At 50.7% G+C, this 22,846-nt stretch overlaps 8 protein-coding genes across 8 annotated transcripts; 3 read left to right on the top strand and 5 right to left on the bottom strand.

Moving 5' to 3' along the window:
* Positions 1 to 456: 456 nt before the first annotated feature.
* VTN00DRAFT_6275 (uncharacterized protein) lies at positions 457 to 1,607 on the bottom strand (the record flags this gene model as incomplete). The annotated part of the gene is made up of 3 exons (XM_069432893.1): positions 457 to 951; positions 1,119 to 1,287; positions 1,444 to 1,607. The coding sequence occupies 3 exons, from the start codon at positions 1,605 to 1,607 to the stop codon at positions 457 to 459; spliced, it is 828 nt and encodes a 275-aa protein (XP_069288707.1).
* Positions 1,608 to 2,054: 447 nt separating this feature from the next.
* VTN00DRAFT_6276 (uncharacterized protein) lies at positions 2,055 to 3,733 on the top strand (the record flags this gene model as incomplete). Its single annotated transcript, XM_069432894.1, has 4 exons — positions 2,055 to 2,396; positions 2,456 to 2,945; positions 3,001 to 3,593; positions 3,650 to 3,733. 4 exons carry the CDS (start codon positions 2,055 to 2,057, stop codon positions 3,731 to 3,733), a joined length of 1,509 nt encoding a protein of 502 aa, XP_069288708.1.
* Positions 3,734 to 5,066: 1,333 nt separating this feature from the next.
* Positions 5,067 to 6,232, top strand: VTN00DRAFT_6277 (uncharacterized protein; the record flags this gene model as incomplete). The annotated part of the gene is made up of 2 exons (XM_069432895.1): positions 5,067 to 5,260; positions 5,350 to 6,232. 2 exons carry the CDS (start codon positions 5,067 to 5,069, stop codon positions 6,230 to 6,232), a joined length of 1,077 nt encoding a protein of 358 aa, XP_069288709.1.
* A 507-nt stretch (positions 6,233 to 6,739) lies between these two features.
* Positions 6,740 to 7,216, bottom strand: VTN00DRAFT_6278 (uncharacterized protein; the record flags this gene model as incomplete). The annotated part of the gene is made up of 1 exon (XM_069432896.1): positions 6,740 to 7,216. The coding sequence occupies one exon, from the start codon at positions 7,214 to 7,216 to the stop codon at positions 6,740 to 6,742; it is 477 nt and encodes a 158-aa protein (XP_069288710.1).
* Positions 7,217 to 11,694: 4,478 nt separating this feature from the next.
* VTN00DRAFT_6279 (uncharacterized protein) lies at positions 11,695 to 12,528 on the top strand (the record flags this gene model as incomplete). The annotated part of the gene is made up of 2 exons (XM_069432897.1): positions 11,695 to 12,337; positions 12,395 to 12,528. 2 exons carry the CDS (start codon positions 11,695 to 11,697, stop codon positions 12,526 to 12,528), a joined length of 777 nt encoding a protein of 258 aa, XP_069288711.1.
* A 1,130-nt stretch (positions 12,529 to 13,658) lies between these two features.
* On the bottom strand, positions 13,659 to 15,978 carry VTN00DRAFT_6280 (uncharacterized protein; the record flags this gene model as incomplete). Its single annotated transcript, XM_069432899.1, has 6 exons — positions 13,659 to 13,739; positions 14,255 to 14,629; positions 14,797 to 15,286; positions 15,354 to 15,583; positions 15,696 to 15,824; positions 15,940 to 15,978. 6 exons carry the CDS (start codon positions 15,976 to 15,978, stop codon positions 13,659 to 13,661), a joined length of 1,344 nt encoding a protein of 447 aa, XP_069288712.1.
* A 753-nt stretch (positions 15,979 to 16,731) lies between these two features.
* On the bottom strand, positions 16,732 to 17,655 carry VTN00DRAFT_6281 (mitochondrial 54S ribosomal protein mL57; the record flags this gene model as incomplete). The annotated part of the gene is made up of 3 exons (XM_069432900.1): positions 16,732 to 16,890; positions 16,955 to 17,187; positions 17,256 to 17,655. 3 exons carry the CDS (start codon positions 17,653 to 17,655, stop codon positions 16,732 to 16,734), a joined length of 792 nt encoding a protein of 263 aa, XP_069288713.1.
* Positions 17,656 to 21,322: 3,667 nt separating this feature from the next.
* On the bottom strand, positions 21,323 to 22,122 carry VTN00DRAFT_6282 (uncharacterized protein; the record flags this gene model as incomplete). The annotated part of the gene is made up of 3 exons (XM_069432901.1): positions 21,323 to 21,758; positions 21,936 to 22,014; positions 22,083 to 22,122. The coding sequence occupies 3 exons, from the start codon at positions 22,120 to 22,122 to the stop codon at positions 21,323 to 21,325; spliced, it is 555 nt and encodes a 184-aa protein (XP_069288714.1).
* Positions 22,123 to 22,846: the final 724 nt, after the last annotated feature.

Genomic DNA, 22,846 nt, shown 5'->3' on the forward strand with positions numbered 1-22,846 from the left:
TCCGAATTTAGACGGATGCTATTCGCCCGCACGACACGATCGTCCCCATCCATCTCGTGTCTGAGTTCTATCGTCTCTCGAGATACGGTGTATACGTACTCCCTTCTCCTTAGATAGATATATCAGGCAAGCTATTCTGCCCGGCAGCTTCTGACCGACAGACCATGCAGATTGATGCTGCGTAAACGATAATGCCAAGACGGGGCTAAAAAACCGTTCCTGAATTCTTATGTTCGCCTCGTGGACCCGACCTGACAGGTTACGACTCGCAAGCTGGTCGGGGCTTGTGAGCCATACGGAATACGGATTGTGTAGCAGGGCGCGAGTCTCAGAGGCGGGTGAGCACATGCCTAATAGGACGGCCCCTTTCAGAGTTATGGAGTCGTGGACGGCGAGCATAGTTTCCGCTGAATCGGAGCACAACCCGTGTGCTGGCCCCACAGGCGCAGACAGCTGCTAGAGCGACCCCTGGCACAGCGGCACGCACTGTTCATCCGCTTTTCCCTCGATCAATGCATCGAGTTCATGTCGGTCTGTGTCTCTGTCAACCCTGTTCCTGCCGTCCGAATCAGCGCACGAGGGACGCTCGTGTGAGCTCTCGACCACGGCGGAGATCCGTCCGCAGAGAGCAGCCGCAGCAGCAGAGATCCTTCGCAGCAGGACGCTGTCCTCAACGGGGATCAATAGGACATCCAGGGTGCTGAATACGGAGAAGAGATCTCGAAGCCGGGCTTGCAGAGTCCAGAAGACTGTGTGATTATTGATATGAAAAAGGGCTCGTGCGGGTCCCAGGTATCCGTCGCGGAAGCCAACCGTCGCCTCGACGGGGGCGCGTTTGGACGTTCCGAGCCTAAAACAGGCGAAGGACGAACCAACGCGACCCAGCAGCGTGGCCTCGGGCTGCTTTACCAGTCTAGCTGGGCGGATGGGGCAGCGAGGCCGGTGTCCAGACTAGAGAAGCGCTCGTCAGAAGAGTCTTGGCGGCTTCGAAACAGCTTCCCGGATGCTCCCCGTCCGCTGGTGGCTAATAATTCCATCCTGCCGGGCTCGATGGCAGTCGATCCGCGAGACACTGGCTGGAAGAGAGATGCCAGAAGACTACTATACATAGACCATACATGGCACGTCGAACGGCGAGACCGGCCGCACACGCCCATCCACGATCCCCACGGGTCACATCGTGATGGAACTCCGTGCAGCTCCGCGCCGCAGACAGTCAGGACAGCGTCTGCCAGAACAGTTACGGAGCACGGTCGAGGAAGCAGCAGCTCAGGGGTGGGGTCCGCACTGTCACGATCCGCCGGTTAGAGAAGCTACTAGGGACGGCACCGCCTTCCGCACGGCAATTGGTGTGTCCCTTGCAGGCTGCAGCTACTGCTTCGGGGACGTTGACACAGAACATCCGCCCTGGTGTGTGCGTCTCGCTGCGGAAAATTCCCAAACCTGGCCAGCAGCACCAAAGCTCTGGCCATCGAGATCTGCGCCTCCAAGGGGTTCGGGCTCTGTGCTTCCCTGTCCGTGCTTCTCCTATCGATAGACGCGGTCGTCCCGATTTTTGTACCGCCCATCGTGACCCCCCCCCCCCCTGTAGCTTGCGCCGCTCCCATTCGAGCGTTGTAAAACATCACCGTTGGTGCCGATGCTCCTAACAGACGCCCATGCACCTTAACTCCTGCTAGAACTTTAGAACCGCCGTCCCCGAACTCAAATCTCATAGTCCTCCTCCTCCTCCTCCCACTTCGTCTCCTTTTTCCTTCCATCCACTCCCTGCTGCCCGTCTTTTATCTGGAGCAGTCCTGGTGTCGAAGCGTCTGGCTGACAGGAGAGCTCGTGTTACTGTCCAATTCCTTTGTGCTGCTGTGCATACACCACCTGCAGCCATTCCCCACCCCGTCGAGTTCCTCGTGTAGCTGTTATAGCGCATCTCTCTCCAGTCGGGGACCCTCCCTACAAACAAAACTTCCAATCCGATACCCTCAGCCCGCATCCTCACAGACCTCCAGACCCCCAGCAGCAGCTTAGTTTGTCGTCTGCAGCTCTGTCACACCGTCGCCATGGGTCTCTTCAAGAGAAAGGATTCGAAAAACTCGATCCACAGCGACAAGGACGAGCAGGAGTCGCACCCTTCTGCAAACAGTGCACGCACCTCCAGTGCGTCGCTCAAGTCCCCCGGCTTGAAGTCAGGTGGCGGTCTGCCCGCCTCCATCCCCGAAGTCCCCATCGCAAGGCCGCCTGATCCATCCCTCGATCCCGGCGCATACCTGCGGAGCATCCACGCCGTGCGGGAACGGTCCAGGTTCATTCTGACCAAGGCGAAGCGGAACCAGCTAAACCACTTTGATGTGGACATGAGCAAGTTCGAGGCCACTGCGTCATATATCGTATCCATCATCAAGGTAAGATGGACATGCATGTATTTTACCCCGCATTCAGATTGTTAACATATAAACCCCAGAGAGATCATGCCCCCGACTACCAATCGATTCCTCCCCACAGCCGTTGGCAGCACTTTGATGTCGGTGGCAGACCTCGCATCAACCAGCTGCTGCAATCATGGCCCAGCATCATCGACGCTCAAGAGCGCACGAGGCGTCTGATCGACCTGTTTTTGATTTCAGTTTTGCTTGATGCCGGTGCAGGGACCAAATGGTCGTACAAGTCCAAGGAGTCGGGCAAAGTCTACTCGCGGAGTGAGGGGCTGGCAGTGGCTAGCCTGGAGATGTTCAAGAGCGGAATGTTCAGCAGTGACCCCACAGAGCCGTGTCAGGTTGATGGAGCTGGTCTGAAGAAAGTGACCGTCGAGGTGTTGGCAAAGGGCTTGCAACATTCCGAGGAGAACCCACTTGCGGGTCTGGAAGGACGCGCTGGCTTGCTGGCCAGACTTTCAGAAGCCTTGAATAACCAGGAATATTTTGGTGTTGATGCAAGGCCAGGAAACATGCTGGGTAAGCTGTTGCCATCTTCTCACGAATTCTTCGTCCGAAGCTAATGATTGTTTAGACTATTTACTGTCTCACCCGTCGACCCTCGCATCATCAGTGCCCATTGTTCCCCTGCCCACACTCTGGTCGGTACTTGTGGATGGCCTATCATCTATCTGGCCACCTTCCAGAACGCAGGTTGATGGCGTGTCCGTCGGGGATGCCTGGCCGTGCTACGCCATGCCACACTCACCTCCCGCGTCCCCTTGGGAGAACATTGTTCCATTCCACAAGCTTACCCAGTGGCTGTGCTACTCTATCATGGTTCCAATGTCAAAACTGATGAACATCCATTTCGCTGGCAGCGAACTGCTGACGGGTCTACCAGAGTATCGAAATGGTGGTCTTCTCATCGACATGGGTCTGATGACCCTGAAGCCTCGCGACATGGAGCGTGGCCTGGAAGCATACAGAGAGAACGCTCAGATAAAGGGTCAGCCCAGTATGGAAGTCGTTCCTCTGTTTGCAGCCGATGACGATGTCATTGTCGAGTGGAGAGCCGCCACTGTAGGCTTCCTGGACGAGCTTCTTCACGAGGTGAACGGCCAATTGGGGCTCATGGGGGAGGACCAACTGACTCTTTCACAAATGCTTGAAGCTGGAACTTGGAAGGTAAGTGATTCCGTTCTGCGAAGCCGGTTTTCCGCATCCACTAACGAAAACTTCAGGGAGGTCGCGAAATCGCAGAGGTCTCGAGACCGAACACCAAGGAGCCACCGATCATGATAATCTCCGATGGTACCCTTTTTTAATGATGCCAAAAGCCTTGCACATATATCTTCTTCGGACGTCGCCAGTCTTGGCTTTTTCTTTGGGTTCCTATCTATCTGGAGTTATCCTCTCATGACTTCTTGACGACTATCTATTTTCTTGGCAAATATTCCAACTGCTCCTATCGCTCATTTGGATGGGGAATTTTCCTTATGACATAATGGCTTTCTCCTTGCGGCACTCGAAAAAAAGGGCGTGTTAGTAATACCCGGTGCGGTTAACAAAAGTTTTCACATGCTGGAGAAGGTGATGACGGCACCCTTGTGTGGGTGATGTGACGGCTGGGAGGAATTCAATTGAATTTAGGCACTTTTTCCTTTGTTAGATGCACGTGGCTGATATATCTCCTTGTAACTACCTATTTTTTTTATTATTATTTAGTTGAAGACCGAGGTCTTATTAATAGACTTGATCCATAACTATTTCATGTCCACAATGATCTTTCAATTACAAAAAGAGACTCATCTACTCATGCAAAGATGCCCAAGTCAAAGCCCGATGCGACGTAATTTTTGAGGCATTTATTTAGGACCTTGCCGAGCAGTAATTTATAATTAAAAAGCCGATCATCCCACACGTGCAATGTGAAGGAAACCAGCCCGCCTCGCTTGGCGACACCTAGCTGTCATTCTGGGGAATATGGCGTTATTAAGGATGTAACAGATGATGGTCCTGCAATTATTATTTCAGAGGGACGGCACAATGAATTTCAGATACTGAAACCAGCAGTGAAATATGATATGATACATAAAAATTTATGTCGATTTTTTTTCTCGGTGTGTTTGTCAGCAATCCCATCTTTTTTTCCAGGGCTTGTCTTTTATTAAGAAAGCTAGTAGTATTATATTCACGTGACTGCCTCCGGAACATCGTTGACCCATTGAAACGAGTCGGTCACGGGTCTCCGTCTCGTCCGACCCCGACCGCAAGTCAGTCATGGACACGACGATTGTCTGTCCATTCCATCCCCAGTGCAGCCTATTAATTTTTTCCCCCCCTCTGCCCTTGATAATTTACCTGTTTTTGACAGGGAAGGGCAGCGGTTATTCCTGGAAAAAGTCATCTTTTTTTTAGATCCAAGGTTATCTTTTCCGGACCGGAGGAAAGGTCACGTTTCCATCTGGGCTGGGCTGGGGCACCTGAGGCAACACCTATCAATCAACCATACTCTTGCTTGTCTTGTAAGCTGCAGACACGACACGCGACACACGACGCAGCAATTACAACCCCGCTAGGCAGGCCGGGGAGCTCAGCTCAGCTTTTTCAACGAAGAAAAAAATAATAATTTTTCAGCACCAATAGATAAAAGGAAACATGGATAATCGGAAGAAGAAGAGAAAGGTTCTCCTTATGGGGAAGAGCGGTTCGGGGAAATCGTCCATGCGTTCGATCATCTTCAGCAATTATGTCGCCAAGGATGTACGTCGGTTGGGGGCGACTATCGATGTGGAACACAGTCATGTGAAGTTTATGGGGAATCTGACGTTGAATCTGTGGGATTGTGGTGGGTGAGTCGAGCAGCTCTTTTGCTTCAAACCAGATGGGTCTGTCTATTATTATCCATCATGATATGACTGACAATTCCTGGCAAATCAAGACAAGACGCATTCATGGAAACCTACCTCGCCTCCCAACGCGGCAACATCTTCTCCGACGTCGCCGTCCTGATCTACGTCTTCGACATCGAGTCGCGCGAGGTCGAGCGCGACCTGGACACGTACAACGCCATCATCGACGCCCTGCAGGAATTCAGCCCCAACGCATACGTCTTCTGCCTCATCCACAAGCTCGATCTGATCCAGGCCGAGCACCGCCAGCGCATCTATGAGGAGCGTTCTTCCTTGATCCGGGCCCGCTCCGAGCACGCCTTCGCCGTCGACACCTTCGGGAGCAGCATCTGGGACCAGTCGCTGTACAAGGCCTGGGCGGGGATCGTGCACAAGCTCATCCCCAACTTATATGTGATCGAGCTGTTCTTGAGAGCGTTCGCGCGCAAGATCGACGCCGAGGAGGTCATCCTCTTCGAACGCTCGACCTTTTTAACCGTGACCTCCGTCGCCTCCGGCGTGGGCAACATGAACCCCATCTACGACCGGCACGAGCGCCTCTCGAACATCATGAAGGCCTTCAAGCACTGCGCCGCCCGGAACACACACACCACGCCCGCCTCGGCCGGGTTCCTGGTCATGCACACCAAGACGCCGCAGTTCAACGTCTTCCTGGGCCGGTTCACGGATAACACGTACATCTTCGTCGTCGTGCCACCCGGCGAGGCCGCGTACAACTGCGCCGTCCTGAACACGATGCTGGCGAGGGAAGGGTTCTCGAAAGCCGCGGCGGCGGGCCAGGGTGGTGATGGGTTCCCGTTGCCTCCCGGGGAAGCTTCCGCTCCGGTTGGGAGTGGACCTCATAATAATGGCTCGACACAACAGCATCATCATCGTTATCATCATTCGCAATCTGATGATGATGAAGAATAGATTTTCTTTTGCTCTATCAGCGTCAATATGTTTTTTTTTTCTCTTATCTTCTGGATGAGCCTCATTCATTCCCTGCTGAAAGCGTTTTGTCTGCCTTGGGATTATTCGCCCCCCCCCCCCCCGGTTTCTATTTTGTTTTTTTTTCATGATAATGGCGTTCCAGCATGAAGATTTTTCCCTCATAATTTATGTACAAGATACCCAAAGCATGAAGAACATCTGTGGCGCGTATTTCATTTCACTTGGCATTAATCAATAATAGAAGAGAGGGATTGGAAGGAGGGCAATTGTGTGTGTGTGTGTGTGTGTGTGTAATGATCAGAAACAAAATAAATTTACTCTATATTTGAGTGTTTTAAAACGTCCTGAGCTCATATTCTCAGGCCATCACAGTGGCAGATTCATAGACATACTTCAGTTTTTATTTCCTATCCTCCCGCTTCTGCTGATTCAACTCATCATCAATCGTCTGCAAGAAAAGACTCCTGGTACCCTCCAAGACCCCCATTATCCGTCGTCGATTCCGTAACCCATGACACGGGTTCTCCAATAGCTCCTCAAAATCAAATATGATGTCTTTACCGGGGAATCTCGCGCGCCAGTACGAGTTCGGATCCACCACTGCCCGTGGAAAGCGATACGCATGTTCCAGATGTCATGTCGGTCCTTTAAAAGATCAAGAATGTTCAATCTGACCTCAAGGGGAAGGATTCCTGGCCCGGAATCTGCGCAACTCTGATAGAGACGGGACCGCTGTCTCGTTTTCGGCCTCGTTTCTTCATGCAACCGCAGCCTGGCGGCCTGATCGATCTTGTTCCGAGTTTCGTTGATGTTTACAGGGTCCCGGGTCGCGTAAGAGTCTTCCGTGGCCTCGGTCACCTCCTCATAGTCACGCATGTGTTTCTTCGGATTCCGATATAACTCGTGACTCCCCAACCCAACGTTCCATGTAGAGCCACGCGTCTTCTTCAGAGAAGCATCCATCTAGTCCATACTGTCTTCTTCCGTAGGCATCTTCGTCTTTTCTTTTATTCCGCGTCTGGCGTAGAGCCTCCACGAAAAGATCCAAATGTTCTTCCACGACGCGGGTGCCTATGATCCGCTCGCTCAACACGCAGCAGCGTTCGTGGATGGGATAGCCCAATGGGCTGCGGAGTCCCGGTCGTGTTGTTGTGGCTCTTCAAGATCCATATAGGCGATGTATGTCTTGACTATTTTGTCCGGGTTTCGTCGAGACTTTCCGATTAGGACGATGTCTCTGTTCCAGGGGACGATGAGGTGACCGTTTGACCAGTTGTCCATTCGGGCTACGCCCGAGATGTGGAATTATGGCAGAGGAATATTATCTTTCTTTTTCTGGATGACTGTCTTCCTCTCGTTAGAGCAGTGGGATGCACGGTTCGAGCAGCTCAACATACATAGATACTTAGGTAATAGGATGCAGGTATGTATTGGGGGGGTTTCATGAAGGATAGTGCAGGGACTAGGTTGTTGAAACACTCGCTGACTCGAAAGAAACAGTCCCATAGCCAAGGAACCCTGAGATACATCCTCCTGAGATCGAACGTACTGCAACGAGTAGCCATCTTTACATTTCTCCATTCTTTCCTTTCGGTGAAGATTACTCCCGACCCTATTTCAGCGTCAAGAAGATCTCCACACGCGTAGCAGTAAGGGGCAGGTTCTGCCGCAAGTCCTCGAACACGTGACATTATCATGTAGGTATAACTAATGTAGGGGACTTCTTTTAGTCGAATATCAGAGTCGCTTGTCAGATGCCTACACCTTAAGGCAACTGCCAGATGCTGCGCTGGAAGCACAAAGACCCGACAACAGGTATGGACAAGGTATAGAAGATTGAACGGGCACTGTTCTCAATATACGCTTACATATATTACAAGATGACGGGCTCTTTAATGTCATTATGACACGCAGACTGGTGCTACATCGCTTGCTGTTGCGGTTGGAGCCTACCCGAGTAGAACAATGTCAGCCTGCAGATCCTGCAGATCCTGTATTACTCTTGTTAGAAGGATACATATGTTTCAACTGTACAACTTTTCGAATCGACGCCGTCGGAGCAGCGGCCGAACAAAGATTGTTGACACGAGTCTTTCAGCAATTGCATCGCTATTGTTTACGAGACAGTTGCTCTCAAGAATCTTCTAGTTCAAGGATCAGAGAGGTTCGACAAACTCCTGATAACTCGATCGATAGTGTTAACAGGAAGAATATACCATGTCATATGTCATGATAGCTGCAGGCTTCAGTCGACTCCATCTGAGTTGTGATGAAATACTCTACACTCGAAGAGAATGCTCAACTCATGCAAGACCTGCCAGCAATGAGGAAAATGAAGAAGAGGTCGGAGAAGGACTGTAGGTTTCTGGCTAGATCTGGAAAGGGTCCCACATGAGAGTCGAGGCAGCAATTCTTGGCGATGCTAGATCTGCGCTAGACAGCATAATTCAAGCTCCGATACTGTGAGTAATAATGACAGTACCACACCTTCGTTTTGGGGGCCGCTTCTCGGGCATCTTGAATTCGGGGTCTGCCGAGTAAACTGAAAGGGGTGTGGATTCGTCGAAATGGATACCTAAGGACTGAGCTGAGTTAGCATCTGCAGGCTGTCGAAGAGTACTCGAGAGAAATCTCGCACGGCTATTACCTAAGCTTCGTGGTTGAAGAACTGATCTTTAAAGCGAACTACTTTCTCAGACAAGAAAATTCGCAGAATGAACGGTGAATCCTGAAACAGCTCCGGATAGGATTAGTAAATCCCAAGGGTTACGATCGGTACTCAATGTGGCAGTGGTCTGAGCTCATCTCCGAAAGCATGTTGAAATCCTCGGACGGAGACCGATTGCGCGTCTGCTCCCTGACGGATAAGCAGCGGACTTGTCCTGTATAGGGAGTAAGGTACCGTAATGCATTCCAAGCGAGGACCTCGACTCCTGACGGGATTTCGATGCGTTCCTGCCAAGCCCAGAGACCTATCTGAGCAATGAATCCGAGTTGCCATCATCTCCGGGAGGAAGTCCAGAATTTGCCAACGGCAAAGCAAACAGACAGCGCCATCTCGTGGTCGTCCTGCTGGCGGAAACGGCCTCGGTAAGGCGGTAAGGTGTCTGCAGATGTCAGGCCTCCCCTTTGCCCACACAAGCAACCGTGATGCTTGCGATATCATCTGCTGGCTCTGCTTTCTCTTCACCGATTCCACCTTTTAGCGCTCGTCATCCTTTTGACTCGATAGAGCAGGATATAGGCAATACAATGTTGTTGAACCATCTGCAAAACCGGATCAAAACATCATCAATCGAACATGGACCATTGGCCGGTCTTGCACATGGCCTTGGCCTCCGCTCGTGGCTAGTGTGACAGATGAGGAGCTTCTGCGGGGAGACGAATCTTCTCACCTCGATCTTTCATTCCACCGCTGAAAAACTAGACGGCCCAACTAATAGCGTCCAGATATATCGAAAATTTCCTATTACGGAGCAGAGAGAAATACGGGGACCAACCTGTGATGATGATGATGATGATGATGATGATGATGATGCTTGTTCTCGTATTTTTCTCTGCAAATGACCTTGTCTCCCAGGACAGCTGTGCCTGAAACCCAGTGCCATGTCACTTCCTATACGAAAACTAGACTCGTCCCCTCTCTTTGTCATAGTTGCTGGGTCACTTCGTCCTTTGTTCATTTATCCTTTCCATGTCAACCCCAGGATTCGAGCTCCGCAGCCAGATGCATGGGATATCTAGTCGCGAATATCGCAGCACTTCTTGACAAGGCACCTTTGTGGACGCATCCCTCTTGCGTTGTGTGAAATTATGTGAGCACTTGGGTGACCGTTGACACGAGAAGAGAATCCCAATCGTTACATTCATGGAACATTCCCCTTCTTCCTGTCCTGCCATGCTGTTGGCATTTTATGTGATAATCAGCAATTGCACCTTGGAATTCCAATCGGGCAGTCAAACTTACACAAAGTCTTCCGGAAGCATAAGGAGATACTCGTCGAAACTGCGAACTGCCGCCACCCAGGCGGTAAGATATTGTGAGCTGTCAGGAATGAACTCGCAATCCAACTGGAGTCTCTCACGCCCTCTGGCCAACAATAAAATGGCAAATCAGGCCTTCTTGATTGCTGTGGAGAGGGCTGGCGCTTGTTTTTGTGAAGGTTATCCGAGAGGCAACCGCGAGGCAAGCAGACTAACAACGCCCAACTGCAAATGACAGAACCGTAATCTGTGGCGGAAAAAGTATGCGGGCTTTATAATCTGCCCGGAGGAAATACATAAGAGGGCCGTCTCTCTGCTGCTCAATTCTATTTCACTTGCAATCTCTTTCTTGAACTCCCAGGACACCCCGTTTCCTTTCTGAAATGGGTTGGAATCAGTGCTGACAATTGAGATCACAAACGCCCTGTCCACCACCCTATGGATTACGTGACGCCTGCTGCAGCTGCGACCAGTTGCCTGTGGGTCACACCGTTGCAGTGAAAATCGCGATCCGTAGTTCCTCAGATGGCCGGAAACACCCCCTAGACATTCCACCGGCCACTTTCGACGGGAATGAGGTTCTGCCGACTCACTCAGTCGAACCTACCATCACATGGCATCCATCCGGGAGGAAATGGAACGGACTTTTCTGGTCAACTACGCCAATCGCCCTTCTTCCGGTTTTACCGTTGGCACCCATGTCAAGTCCAGCTTTCGACGATCCATGAGGTAGTCTCCCTATTTCTGCCGCGACTCCAACTCCTCATTTCACTATACTATCTCCAACCTCTCTCCTGATATTGGTCTGCTCTGCCGCAGGTTATGTTCTTGGGACACGTTGTCCCTGTTGTCGCTGACCTCTGGATATCTTCTCTCTCCTCCGGCAACCCAACTGGTCACACGAATGGTATGCGTTGTCTTCCTACCTAGTTATCCACGGCTTGTAACCGCGCTCTGATTAGAATAATGTCCCCAGTTATCTTCGGGTATCCACACATAGGTCCTGAACCCCTTGTGGACCAATTGTTCTCAAGATTGGGCATCTGCGGAAGAGCGTCGTTCAGATTGCAGCGTGTGCCATGTCATCTTGCTTTCGCTGTCTGCTAGCGCGTTTTGCGCTTCATGTTTCTGGGTCATCAGCGTTGAGCCGCATCGGGATGAAGGAGGCTATATATTCAGGACTCGTTTGGGTGACACGTATGGAGAAGTATCGTCAGAAATTTTCAGCGCTGACAACGCCCTGTGTCTGGCAAGATCTACGCGTTTTGATCTGCTGATATGACATTTTGAGTATGCATTTTTTTTTCTCGCAATATGCGATATCAAGTGGTCTGATTTGCAGTCTGCAGGGAACTCTTTACCCACTAGCAACGTCTCCTTGATTTTGTACCGACACACCCGCTCGCGTGCTCGCAGATTACATAGTTTTCGACCGCGACTGGCTACGATTTTGAGAAATGGCCACCATTACACTTTCCGACTTGACATTCTTGTTCAAAATTGTGCCGGTCAAGATCGGGCCCAACGCTGCAGAAAATCGCAAAGCTGACACACACTGGTACCCTCCAACCTCTATGGAAGACTTTATCCTGGATGAAGCGAACAGCACTGGTTGGTGCAGATGGTCTGCAAACGGGGTTCAGGAAGGCGTCCATTCTGTCAATACATCAAGCCCTGATGACGATGTTTGTTCGGTATTCTTCGACTCAGAACGCGATCATTTTCTCGTCACCCCAGTCGATTGCGCCCAAGGGGGTGTCCAAGGTCTCCTTGAAGACGTGGGGATCGGTTGGTCTAGAGTTACGTTTCAACACCTGGACAATGGACGCCACGGAATGATTTCAAAGCTTTCGTTTCATGACCATTACCACTGGCTGGGTGCCCAAGGATCGTCCACATGGATGCCTCAGTTGCTCCCTAAGACCTATGACAATAACGCAAGAAGGGATGAGTACACTGGCCTTATCGGGGAGCTCTCCCTGTTGTTAGCGTTTGCTGCATTCAGCTGCGAGCCCCGACGCAATGACATGATCACCACTATCCGCGAATCCTTTCACCCTCCGAACTGGATCTACAGGGAGCGTAACACACCATCAGTTAGTAGGTAACCCGAAATTTGGAACCAAAAATGTCATGAAGCTTCTAACCGTTCGATAGAACTGTTTCCGTACTGTCATGATCAGGGACTAATTGTTAGGATTCGTCCGGATTCAAGCTCAAGGATTGGAAGACCAGAGCTAGAGAACTTCAAGAACGGCGTCTACGGCGTCTTGATTATACCGCAACCTTGATTGTCGGCCGAGAAAAGAAAATGTCTCCATGCGCTACTTGCTTGACGTGCAGAAATATGTTATATGTTCGTTGATTTGATGTTAGGTCAAATTCCATCCATCAAAGCACCTCAAATGACGTCTTACGAACCGCTTTCGTTTTGCGAGAGCCTTTTAAGCGGTGCTTGTTCCCCTACTCCAGATTTTACACGCTGTCATGAGCCACGATACACCACTCGCTGCATTTAGTTTACTTATGATCTACGAATGCAGGTTATGATTTTTCTCCCCGTTTTTTTCCTTTTGATGATATCATGCTATCCACAGCTATCTTCTTGGTATATGGGACCCGACTAGTTTGCGGGGACTTTTAGCCGCTGAAGCTTACACCTTGGATTTTTCTTTACGCGCTTTCTACTTATCTTTCTTTTCCCCACAGTGGGCACACGAACTGAAGCATATGTCCGTCCCTTCCTAAATTATATGCCAGGGGTACTTAAGGGTACGTTTCACATTTAAACAGAATGAAAGTCCATCTTTGACTCAATTTGAATACTCATCCGTTATTGACAAGAAGCTGCTTTGGAGTGTAGGTACTGTACTAGGTAAAGGTCGGAGTGGGGAACCCGCAAGTTCTAGTCTAGTCTAGTCTAGTATAGTAGTACCTAGTAGAGCTCTCTCTGTCGGTCTGTCTTCTGTCCCCATGAACCATCGATGGGTGGGCCGTGGCCAATCTACCTATCTACCTATCTTGGGACAGATACCAGCTACCTGAAGCCAATCAACCTAGACGGATACGGTCGATCGGTACAGTAATTAGGCAAGGCAGGCAAAGAACTTGCATCTTGGACCATCTGCAACTAGGCGGGAAGATCCGGCTGACCCCTTTCCTTAGTACGGTAGGCTGGGCAAGCTTTGCTTTGTTCTGTGCTCTTGGGGCTGGGTCACTGTCATGAATCATGAAAAATTCGAATGATGCGAGATAGCTTAAAGTATCATATCATACCATATCATAGATAGATAGGTTATTTCTTACCCCCCATCAATTTTGTTTGGACTGGACTGGACTGGACTGGACTAGGTAGAGGCTTGTGGTAGTGTAGTGTAGTACATGCAACTGCAATTGTAGAAGCAGAAGAATAATCATTCAGTTATTGGACATCTGGCAACCGTACCGCTATGTCACCCGACTGCGTAATGTATCGAACCCATGGGAGGGAGGGGTATTGGAGCTGTTTTTGATAGGGAGAAGAAATGTTAGCCATTGTTTCATTTTCGTGTCGAAATGATGAATGATGATGGATAATTGAGTGGGTTCAAAGAGGGCAGGATAGGATAGGACAGGATACAGGAGTATGGGACATTGAATGATGTGTATGCAAATGCAAGTGCAAGTGTCAGTGCAAATTCAAATGCAGGGAAAGAGGGCGCCGGGAGTGCAGGAACATGGCTTTACGGAGACATGATGGTCGGACCACAGTGATGTATGATGGAATGAACAGTGACTGGTTCAACCCTAGCCACCTTTTTACTACTGCCCTCCTTGCGCCAAACGGGTGGACACAGATTCGCAGCTAACGCTTGCTGCTGCTGCTGCGGTGGCAGGCAGTACGGGTAGACCAGTGTGTTCCATTGGGAGGAAGCAGAGCCGAGAGGGAGAGTAGGTAGTGTAGAGGCAGGAATAATTCTCGATGGTCTCTAGGTGTTTATGCGGAATAACCGAAGGAGGAAAATCGCAACAACTCACCTTTGGTTCAATGATCTTCAAGTACCGCACTTGGATTCCACTCGTCGTGAAATACGGGATCTCGAACTTGACGTTGATGGGACGCTTGCCCTTGCCAATCTGCGATGCGCCGCCCATGCTGCCTCCAAATCCACCTGTCATGCCCCCACCGTGCTCGTCGTCACCCTTAACGGAGGGCAGACCGAGCTCGGCACGCATGAGGAACTCCTTACCGCCACCGAACTGCTTGATTTTCCAGATGATGGCGGATTTCTCCGGTGCGTAGTGAACGGAGCCAATATTGGTCCGGAATCGAGGGGAGTCCGCGTCCTCTGGGACAGGAACAAGGATCTCAACGTTGTTGGCAGTGCTCCGGCGCTTGAACTGGGCTTTAGCCTATATGACAGGTGGTTTGTCAGACTAAAAGATCCATAAGAGTCGGCGCCAGACAAAGCGGCCATCGAACTTTTGGGGGTGGGTGGCGCGAGTTGACAGCAAGGCAATTGTCTCAGTTACCGTTGCCGAACTGTTCTTCTACGCCGCTTGCTCGCTTGTTTGCTTACCTTCAGCATGTACTCAATCCGAGAGCCCGAGTGCGATTCGACAAGGCACTCCACCCATATCAACGGTTTCACCTGTGTGTTTAACCGATAGCTCATGAGCTCAAACTCTCCATCAGGAGGGATGAAACTGATCGTCCTGTCGTTTTCGAATCTGGAAAGCCGGACACACTGGTGGAACTTGACGTCCTCCATCTCGACGGCCTTACCCCTGGAGGCCCGGCCTGTCGTCTCGAACATGACTTTATCGTTCAAACCGAGACGAAGCTCCGGCATACCACTCAAATAGCATTTCATCTTGATTGCGCCCAAGATCTCAGATCGTAGGACATTTCCATTCGCGGAGACGAGGAGGTTCAAAGACTCGATCACGTCGAGGAAGACTTCGTTCTTGCGGTAACGGATTCCTTCGCTTCGCCATGAGACGGCGTTTGTGACAGCAATAGGTGGTCGCGCTTGGATTTCCAGCTTGTGCGACTCTTGTGTAATATACCTGGAAAGATAGTATCGCCCGTCAACAAGTTGTCCCTCTGCGCACTCGAGTTGTGGGCGCCACTCACTCCTGCAATATCTTGCTCTCCGTAGTCTGCGGGTAGCCAAAATCCATCATCTCGTCCAGCAGTTCGTAGATAATGACGAAGTTGTCTCGGATACTTTCCTCCTCCAGCTCCTTGAAGTATTCCGTGAACACCTCGACAATCTTGTGGAGGAAAAGCAGGATCTCGGTGGCATTTGTGTTTCTCTTCGTCAACGCGAGGATGTAGAGATTACTGTGGCGGATATAAAGGTACTGGTGCGCAGATTTACCCTTAGCATCTCTGATACTATCGAATAACACGGTGTCCGATAAGGGGGCGGGGCGCGGAGGGCGCAGAACAGGACCCGATCGCAAAGATACGTACGTTGATTCCTTCATGAGAGAAGCACGGTGGGACAGCAGAGCTTTCTTCTTCCGCTTCGCTGAGGAGGATGGGGAATTTCTCGACCGCGGACATGGGGATGTCACCGCGGTAGTTGCGGGCAAGAAGGGTCTATATACAAAGACGCGGTCAGCAACATCCACACGTAAAGCAATATATCTAAGGAGAGAACTCAGCGTGGCATTAATGGACCCCCCATGAGGGATCACTCTGAACGAAACCATACCTTGCCCTTCAGGTCCAGGAAGAATATGGCCGACGCCATGGCGGAGAGAGAGTCGTGGACGATATCTAAAGCTCAGCGTCAAAGGATACAACAAATCATTCTGCGATAAAAGACGTTTACCAGCGCGTCCCAAACCCGATTGAACGTGCGGTACCAGCCGGATCCCAGCGCAGTTGCTCAGCGCACACGACCTCGTAGCTTGAATTGCTCAAGATGTCCGTTTCACGATGCCGCCTCATCATCGTCCACATGGTCGGAACGGGGCCCACGGGCGGCGAGATGCGCCAAGACCATATCCAGCCTAGCGTCCCGAGCCTCCACCTTCAAAAAGCCGCGGGCGCACCGTTTTTTCTGCTTTTTCTTTCTTTTCTTTCTCTATATTACAGAGCAACGCTCCCATAAGACAGTGCAAGCCAGCACTCCTGCTTTTCTGGCATTCTGTCAGGTCTGTCGGGTATCGCTCAATTGCTGATTTGCGATACAGAGGTGCGGAGATGAATTCAATGGTCCATTAAGAGCTGGCCGTGTATTTTGCTTACTGTTACTCGGACGGTGTCAGAGGGATCGGACATTTCCTTCTTTTACTTTTCATCTATCATTCCTGTAAGAGAGTTGGCTCATATAGGTACATCTAAAGAAAACCCTGAATGGTATCTGCGACAAATGTAACCGGCAATAATAGTACATGAACGGTGGATGGTGATAACCTCCCGATAGTAGAGAGAACATCCAAAAAGAGGAAACAACGCCATGAAATGCTCCTTCGGTCATTTCCCAGTGAGCCCTATATTTTTACGAGATCGTCGACTTCAGTCCCAAGGGAGCCAGTATCCGTTCCTGCGCCACTTTGTTCGCAACGAGTCCTCCCTTCTCGAGTGCAACGGCACCGACCACTGCATACATTGTGTGGGCCAGGACGACGTCGATACCCGAGCTCTGGAGGTTGTCGGGCTGGGAGTTTATATGTTAGCATCGCTATCGTCAAGGATGGTACCCCGAAGGTGAGGTTGCGTACCTTCCGCGGCGACCACCTGATAACTTTCTGTGCCTCATACTTCTGAGCAAGCTCAGACAGTTTCGTCTTGCTGGTAAGGAACTTCTTGGTGTTGCTGGAGAGATTGTTCAGGCCATCCAGGGCCTGGTGGGTGAAAGGCTCCCGTCCAAAGGGGTCCTCCGGGCTCTTCTTTGCAAAGCTGCCTGCATCTTGTACCAAGGCCAACGAAGCCTGCAGCTGAACTATCTGTTTACCTGGTCGATTGATAGACATATCAGCAAATGCCCCTCCCCGTATGAACTTGCAACGATTTCTGGCATACCCAGAAACGCCAGGCGATCATTGAATCCTCTCCTTCCCTGATCGAAACTCTTGTGTGTAACTGCGAGCCACTTCACCTCGTCGGACAGCATCTTGTCTCCGTCATTCCCAAGCATCCTAATGTAGAATTGGTCGAGGACGGCAGGGTCTTCGTTAACATGGAATTCTGGTCTCCGGGAATTGAACCGTAGACTGAACGGTGCCTTTGCGCCCGGTGGGGTATACGACCAGCGAGGCTTCTGTGCCTCAGCGACCTGCGTTCCCTCCTGTGTCGATGTTGGCGTCGAAAGCCCACGGCTCTGGGCGACTGCGGCGGGCAAAATCGAGTTGGGACAGGCCGGACGAGGACGCGCGGAGCATGAGACCGCCCTAAACGCCCGGGAAGGCAGTTTTGAAGCCATCGTGGAAATTTGAAAATGGTCGCGAGGCCTGGGACAAAGGAAGGGTGAGGTCAATTCGCCTGTCCGGCTGTTTCTGAGCGCTGATGGAGAGGATCGAGGGAAGAATTCAGAAACCTGCGCTAGTACCGATTTGGTTGGGTCGGCGATCGCAGGATCACCGCCGCGGCCGAACGAGCGCCAAGAAGGATTCCATACGGAGCAAGAGACCTAGGAGGTAGTATGGACGACCTGCCTTATTACTGCTGTGTTCTCGCGTCTGCAACCATGAGTCTTATATCTGGGTTGCAAAAGACCGTCCTGCTTTTCCCTACTTGAGAACCCCGCGCTCTGTCTATCAGCGCTCAGACCTCATCTCAGTTCCACTTGGGCAGACAACGGAGCTACTCATTTTTGGAAACTAATCACGTCTATGATAAACATGTACAAGGTAGCACCGAGGATACGGCAATCTTCCCATGAGCCTCATGCTTCATTTCTTGCAGGAAGTACAGGCCGGACACGTGGGCCCGAATGTACGGCCGCTGAAGGCCTCGCCGTGCTGGACTTCTCCGGAATTCCATACAATACCTTGTCGACCACTCGGGATTTAGAACCTCCAAATTCTGCGATGCATAGGAAGGACCCCAAGGCCGATTTGGGCCGGTCCTAGCCGTTGCGGATGTGGCTTCATACATACATCGTGAGTTGCACCGAGTCTTGACCCGGAAATCGGATACAATGCAGTATGTGCCTATCCCTCTTTTCCATTTTAACTGAAGGGGATGCGTTAGTTAAAAAAAGTTGAACACTTGGTACCCAAGGCTTTTAAAGCGAAAATACCGCCATCGTATCAAGGCTAATTGCAGAGTAGAAACTGCCAAGATGCACATCGAGGACCTTTTAATAACTGCCCTAAAAGACAATCTGCCAAGTCATGAAAACCCGTCTCTTCAAAGTGTCACACAAGACTACTGATTCATCTGCCACATGAACCCTAAGCCGATTTGCTTCACATGAAAATGTAATACCAGCCAAGAGACCATAACCTGGTTATTGTTCAGATCGTCATACTGTGGTTCTTCAAGGTGTCTCCAAGAGAGTTGGACGGCCCATCTTCAGAAGTCCTTACGTTCTAGAGGGAACCAATCTGCGATTGACGTCAGTCTGCTGCGGAATATTCTCGAACTTTTAGTTTCTTTTGATTTGCAGCTGCTGGAAGTTAGAAAATTACCGTAGAGACACGGAGATTGGTAGGATGGATGTATAGAGCGACCAATATCCCAGAACCCGGATACCTCCACATAATTTCCAAGGGATGCATTTATCCTATCGCTTACCTTCCCTTTCCCTATCGCCATGTCCACGAATTATCCCTTATGTCCTGTTATCATTGAGTCTGCTTCTCCGCATTGAGATTTCTCGAGTCTTCTACCGGCGGTCAAGGTCCTGCAACTGGCAGCCAGATTCCAGAGTGACACTCCCCACGGGCGCCCGCTAGAAGACGATCCGAATAGGACAACAGCGGCATTCTTCGGGGATGCATAAGGCATCTCCCGCCTTCCCGGTAACACCTTAGGAGGAGCTTATTTATTTCATCCTGACTTCGCCACGTGTTTCTGTTTCAATGCGACAATCATCCTTCTGTCTTCGCAAGGAGAAGCCGGCTTCTCTAATAAAATCTGCAGCATCTTCCCTCGAATAAATTTTCTTCTGAAATAGATGAGGAGGACCAGTGTCGTCTCTCTTTCGGCGAAGCCAGTAAAGACCTTCTATTCCCACCGTTGGACCGATCTTGCAGACGGAAGCTGCCAGGCATCGGCTGTAGGTGATCCGCGGCTCTGGTCCGATTGGATGTTATGCGGCTTCACTTCAAGCCCTGAGATACTCGCAAGGTCGCTCTAATGCTCACCCTCATGGGAATGCCCGGTTCGGCAAGTTGGCTGTTGCGTCCGTCCACCGCAAAGAACCGGCTGTAAGGAACCGCGGGCCTGCGTTCTTGGGCCGCTAGTGTGTCACCATGTTAGGCGTTGTGAGAAACCCCCCTGGATGTATGTGGCCGGGTAGTCGGTGTCGGTCAATCTCACGGGTCTCACCCCCCTCCTCTCCGGGGCCTCCCACGCAACCGCTATCGAATTCTCCAGATCTCAGATACAATTGAGATTCAGGCCCTCGTGGAATCATAAAGGAGAGTGGAACGTGTCAAACGTAGCCTTTCGGTCCAACGTACCGCATAATGGGTCCCGGTCGGGTCCCTGCAGGTACCCCCGATATTGCAGCAAGTCTCTTTGATTGCAGCTCAGAATCATCCATGAATTCCGTGGAAATGCATCAAAAATGTGATAGCTAAGCGGTTTCTTCCCGTGTGAACAAATACCCAACGAGATGGCGGTGTATTTTCCTTGGGGGGACTTCCCTGATGGATGTGACGGATGTGGTTCACCCAGGAGATTGAAGATCTGATCGTAGGAACTATAAGATAGGCGGAGCCCGCCGCTCAAAGCGATGGCTTATCATGGTTAAACAGACCGACCGGAGCCATTATAATCCGAGATAAAGCGTTATCACAAGATAGAGCTGCTTCAATTTCTCTGTGTTTGCAAGCGACATCACACAACATCCTCTCACATCTGTCATCCTGTCCCTCTCAGCCAGAAACATCCCCTCATCGTTTAAAGCGTCAAGATGGCATTCCACCCAGTCAGCAGATCGACTCTGAAGAGCCTTTGCATCCTAACAGCAGTCCACGACATCAGTTCCATGCCTATCCCACAACGTGAGGTGAAAGAGGGCAATGGATCTGTTCAGGATCCACCCTCTCCCAGACCATTTCCACCAAACCCGCCACCAAGTCCTGCATGAGTTCTTTCTCCTTAGAGAGAGGAGATGTAGTTCTGTATCATGTGTTGGAGCATCAGGTAGGCTCGGTGTGACCCTTTTGCTTGCATCACTCCGCCACTGCGTCTTCTCTATGGCGCATTTGGCACAATCAACTCCTGTTTATCCTCCAGAAGTGCTAGTCAAATGCTAATTTCTTAGGCAGAATCAGTGAATAGGTGTGTCTGTGCAGTGTTGATAGATGTTCGGCAACACGAAGACGGCACATCACCTGCGCATTGAAGATTCAGAAAACGCAATGTTCAGTGACTTACCTTCCTTTTTAATCCATCATCATATGCAAAACGGACTAGGCGTTAATCATGGCGGCTTCGCATGGATGGTTAAGGGCGGTCGGTTTCGAATCTCAATAAAAAGTTTTCTTTTGTCAAACTTCAGAGATGGGACATGATAATAATTTCGGGACTTTGTGGTTTCCTGTTTCAGATCCATAGCCCATATGATGCCTTTCCAAGACAATCCGTCTTGGAATCTTTTCCATCATGAAACGGGTGATCGGGGAGTTGAAACAGCGGGATGGCAATAATAACTTAATAATAATGATAATAATAGAGGAATAGAAAGTGTAACACCTGCGTATTGCTTTCCGGAAAGTTCCAATTTCTTCCTCTGCTGACTCCTATTCGGGATACTTGCGCGAATGAACAACAGATTTCAAACAGCTCAATTCTATAAATGCGGTGATGGAAACACATAATTGAGAATTCGACCTTAAACTTGCCAGGCTCGAATATCTTTTATAGAGACAGCTTTAGACACAACAGAAAGAAAAAGAGATACAGTATGACACATATCACAGCAGAGCAAGGACGAGCGAGCTAAGCACAGTCGCGCCCACCACAGCCCAACCGGTCTGGATGACTTGCTTGTTGGTCAGGGTCTTACCAAGGTCCCACACCAAGTGCCGCACGCCGTTGAAGCTGTGGTAGGTGAAAGGAAGCGCAACGCCGAACTTGAAGAGGAACTTGGCGGCCACAGGAAGGGCACCGAACGCGGCCGCGATGGATGCCGACTCGAGGTGCCAGCCCAGCAATGGCGCGGCAAGGTACGCAGTAGCGAAGACGTACAGACCACCGGAGAGGACGGATCCCGTAATACGGTGAAGAGCACTGCCGTACCAGGTGATCTGGGGGCGGTAGATGGCAAGGTGGGGAGAAACAGGGCGGTTCAAACGCTGCTGGGCGAGGATCTTGGTCGGGTCGGAAGTGTTGGTAATGGAAGAAGTCGGTCTATATCTGTGTTAGAGCAACTACTGCACAGACATTTGCAGGGTGAAGATTATATAGAGAACGCGATGTACGGGTGGTGGGACAGAATCATGCATGACGTAGATTTAACGCCGCATGGAACGTGTAAAACCATAGCATGGAGGAAGATATTATTCTCCATGAAAATGCAAAACTAACCTCATCTGCATGTACTGTCCGGTCGCGACAGCCGCAGGGGAAGCGAACTTAGCCAGAGACAATGGCTGCTGGACGGCAACTGAGAATCGGAGCAGGTCAGTATGGTCCGGATTCGAGCAGCAATCGGAACAATGGGATAGAACGTACGCCGTCGCAGCGACTGCTGAGCAACTCTCTGAGGCAACATGGTGAAGCGATTAATGTGTCCGGCTGACGGTACTCTGCGGCGACGTCGGGATCGTGGTCAAGAAATCGCAACGATGAGGTTCAACGGCCGTTCTCTTCATGTTCGGAATCACGGGCGGGCGACCTCGGATCAGCCGAAGTCACGGGACCGCCTTCCTTTCGCTGTCGCCGACCAATCATCTCTTGGTTATTACAAGGCGGAAGAATCTTCTTCCTTTCCTCCGTCTCCTTGAAATTTCGATTCTCGTGCGCATCGCGCTCGATTCTTCTTTTTCACTTCTTCAAGGGCCTCAGCTCACGTCGTTTACCACCCGTTTCTTCGGATCTGGCATGATGCAGGCGTGTCCAGCATCGCCTCACTGGTCCGGCTTTCTGTCGTGACCGCTCGAGGTGGATAAGAGGCCCTGAGAAGAAGATTGCCCGTCGTTAATCGCCCATTCATTTCTGCCCATGAAACGAAAGGGTTTCATATCAGGGTTACATACTAGATTTGGTATTCATATTGTACCCGTAGACATCAACCTGTATGAAATGGATCTATGAACCTCGGGGCTCTGTTAACCCACCTTCGATAATTTTCAATGCTCCGATACCTTTTGTTCCAGGTTATCGCAAACGCCGCCTTGCAGCTCGTTCTGACAGGCGATTGTTGCAGCACATGGCGCTGGAGACAGGCCAACCGCCTGTTCCCGCGAACCCCTCCTTACAGATCACTCTTTCTCTAC

The sequence above is a fragment of the Thermoascus crustaceus genome, assembly GCF_041956765.1.
Source record: "Thermoascus crustaceus strain CBS 181.67 unplaced genomic scaffold VTN00scaffold_3, whole genome shotgun sequence".
In the NCBI taxonomy this organism is placed as follows: domain Eukaryota; kingdom Fungi; phylum Ascomycota; class Eurotiomycetes; order Eurotiales; family Thermoascaceae; genus Thermoascus; species Thermoascus crustaceus.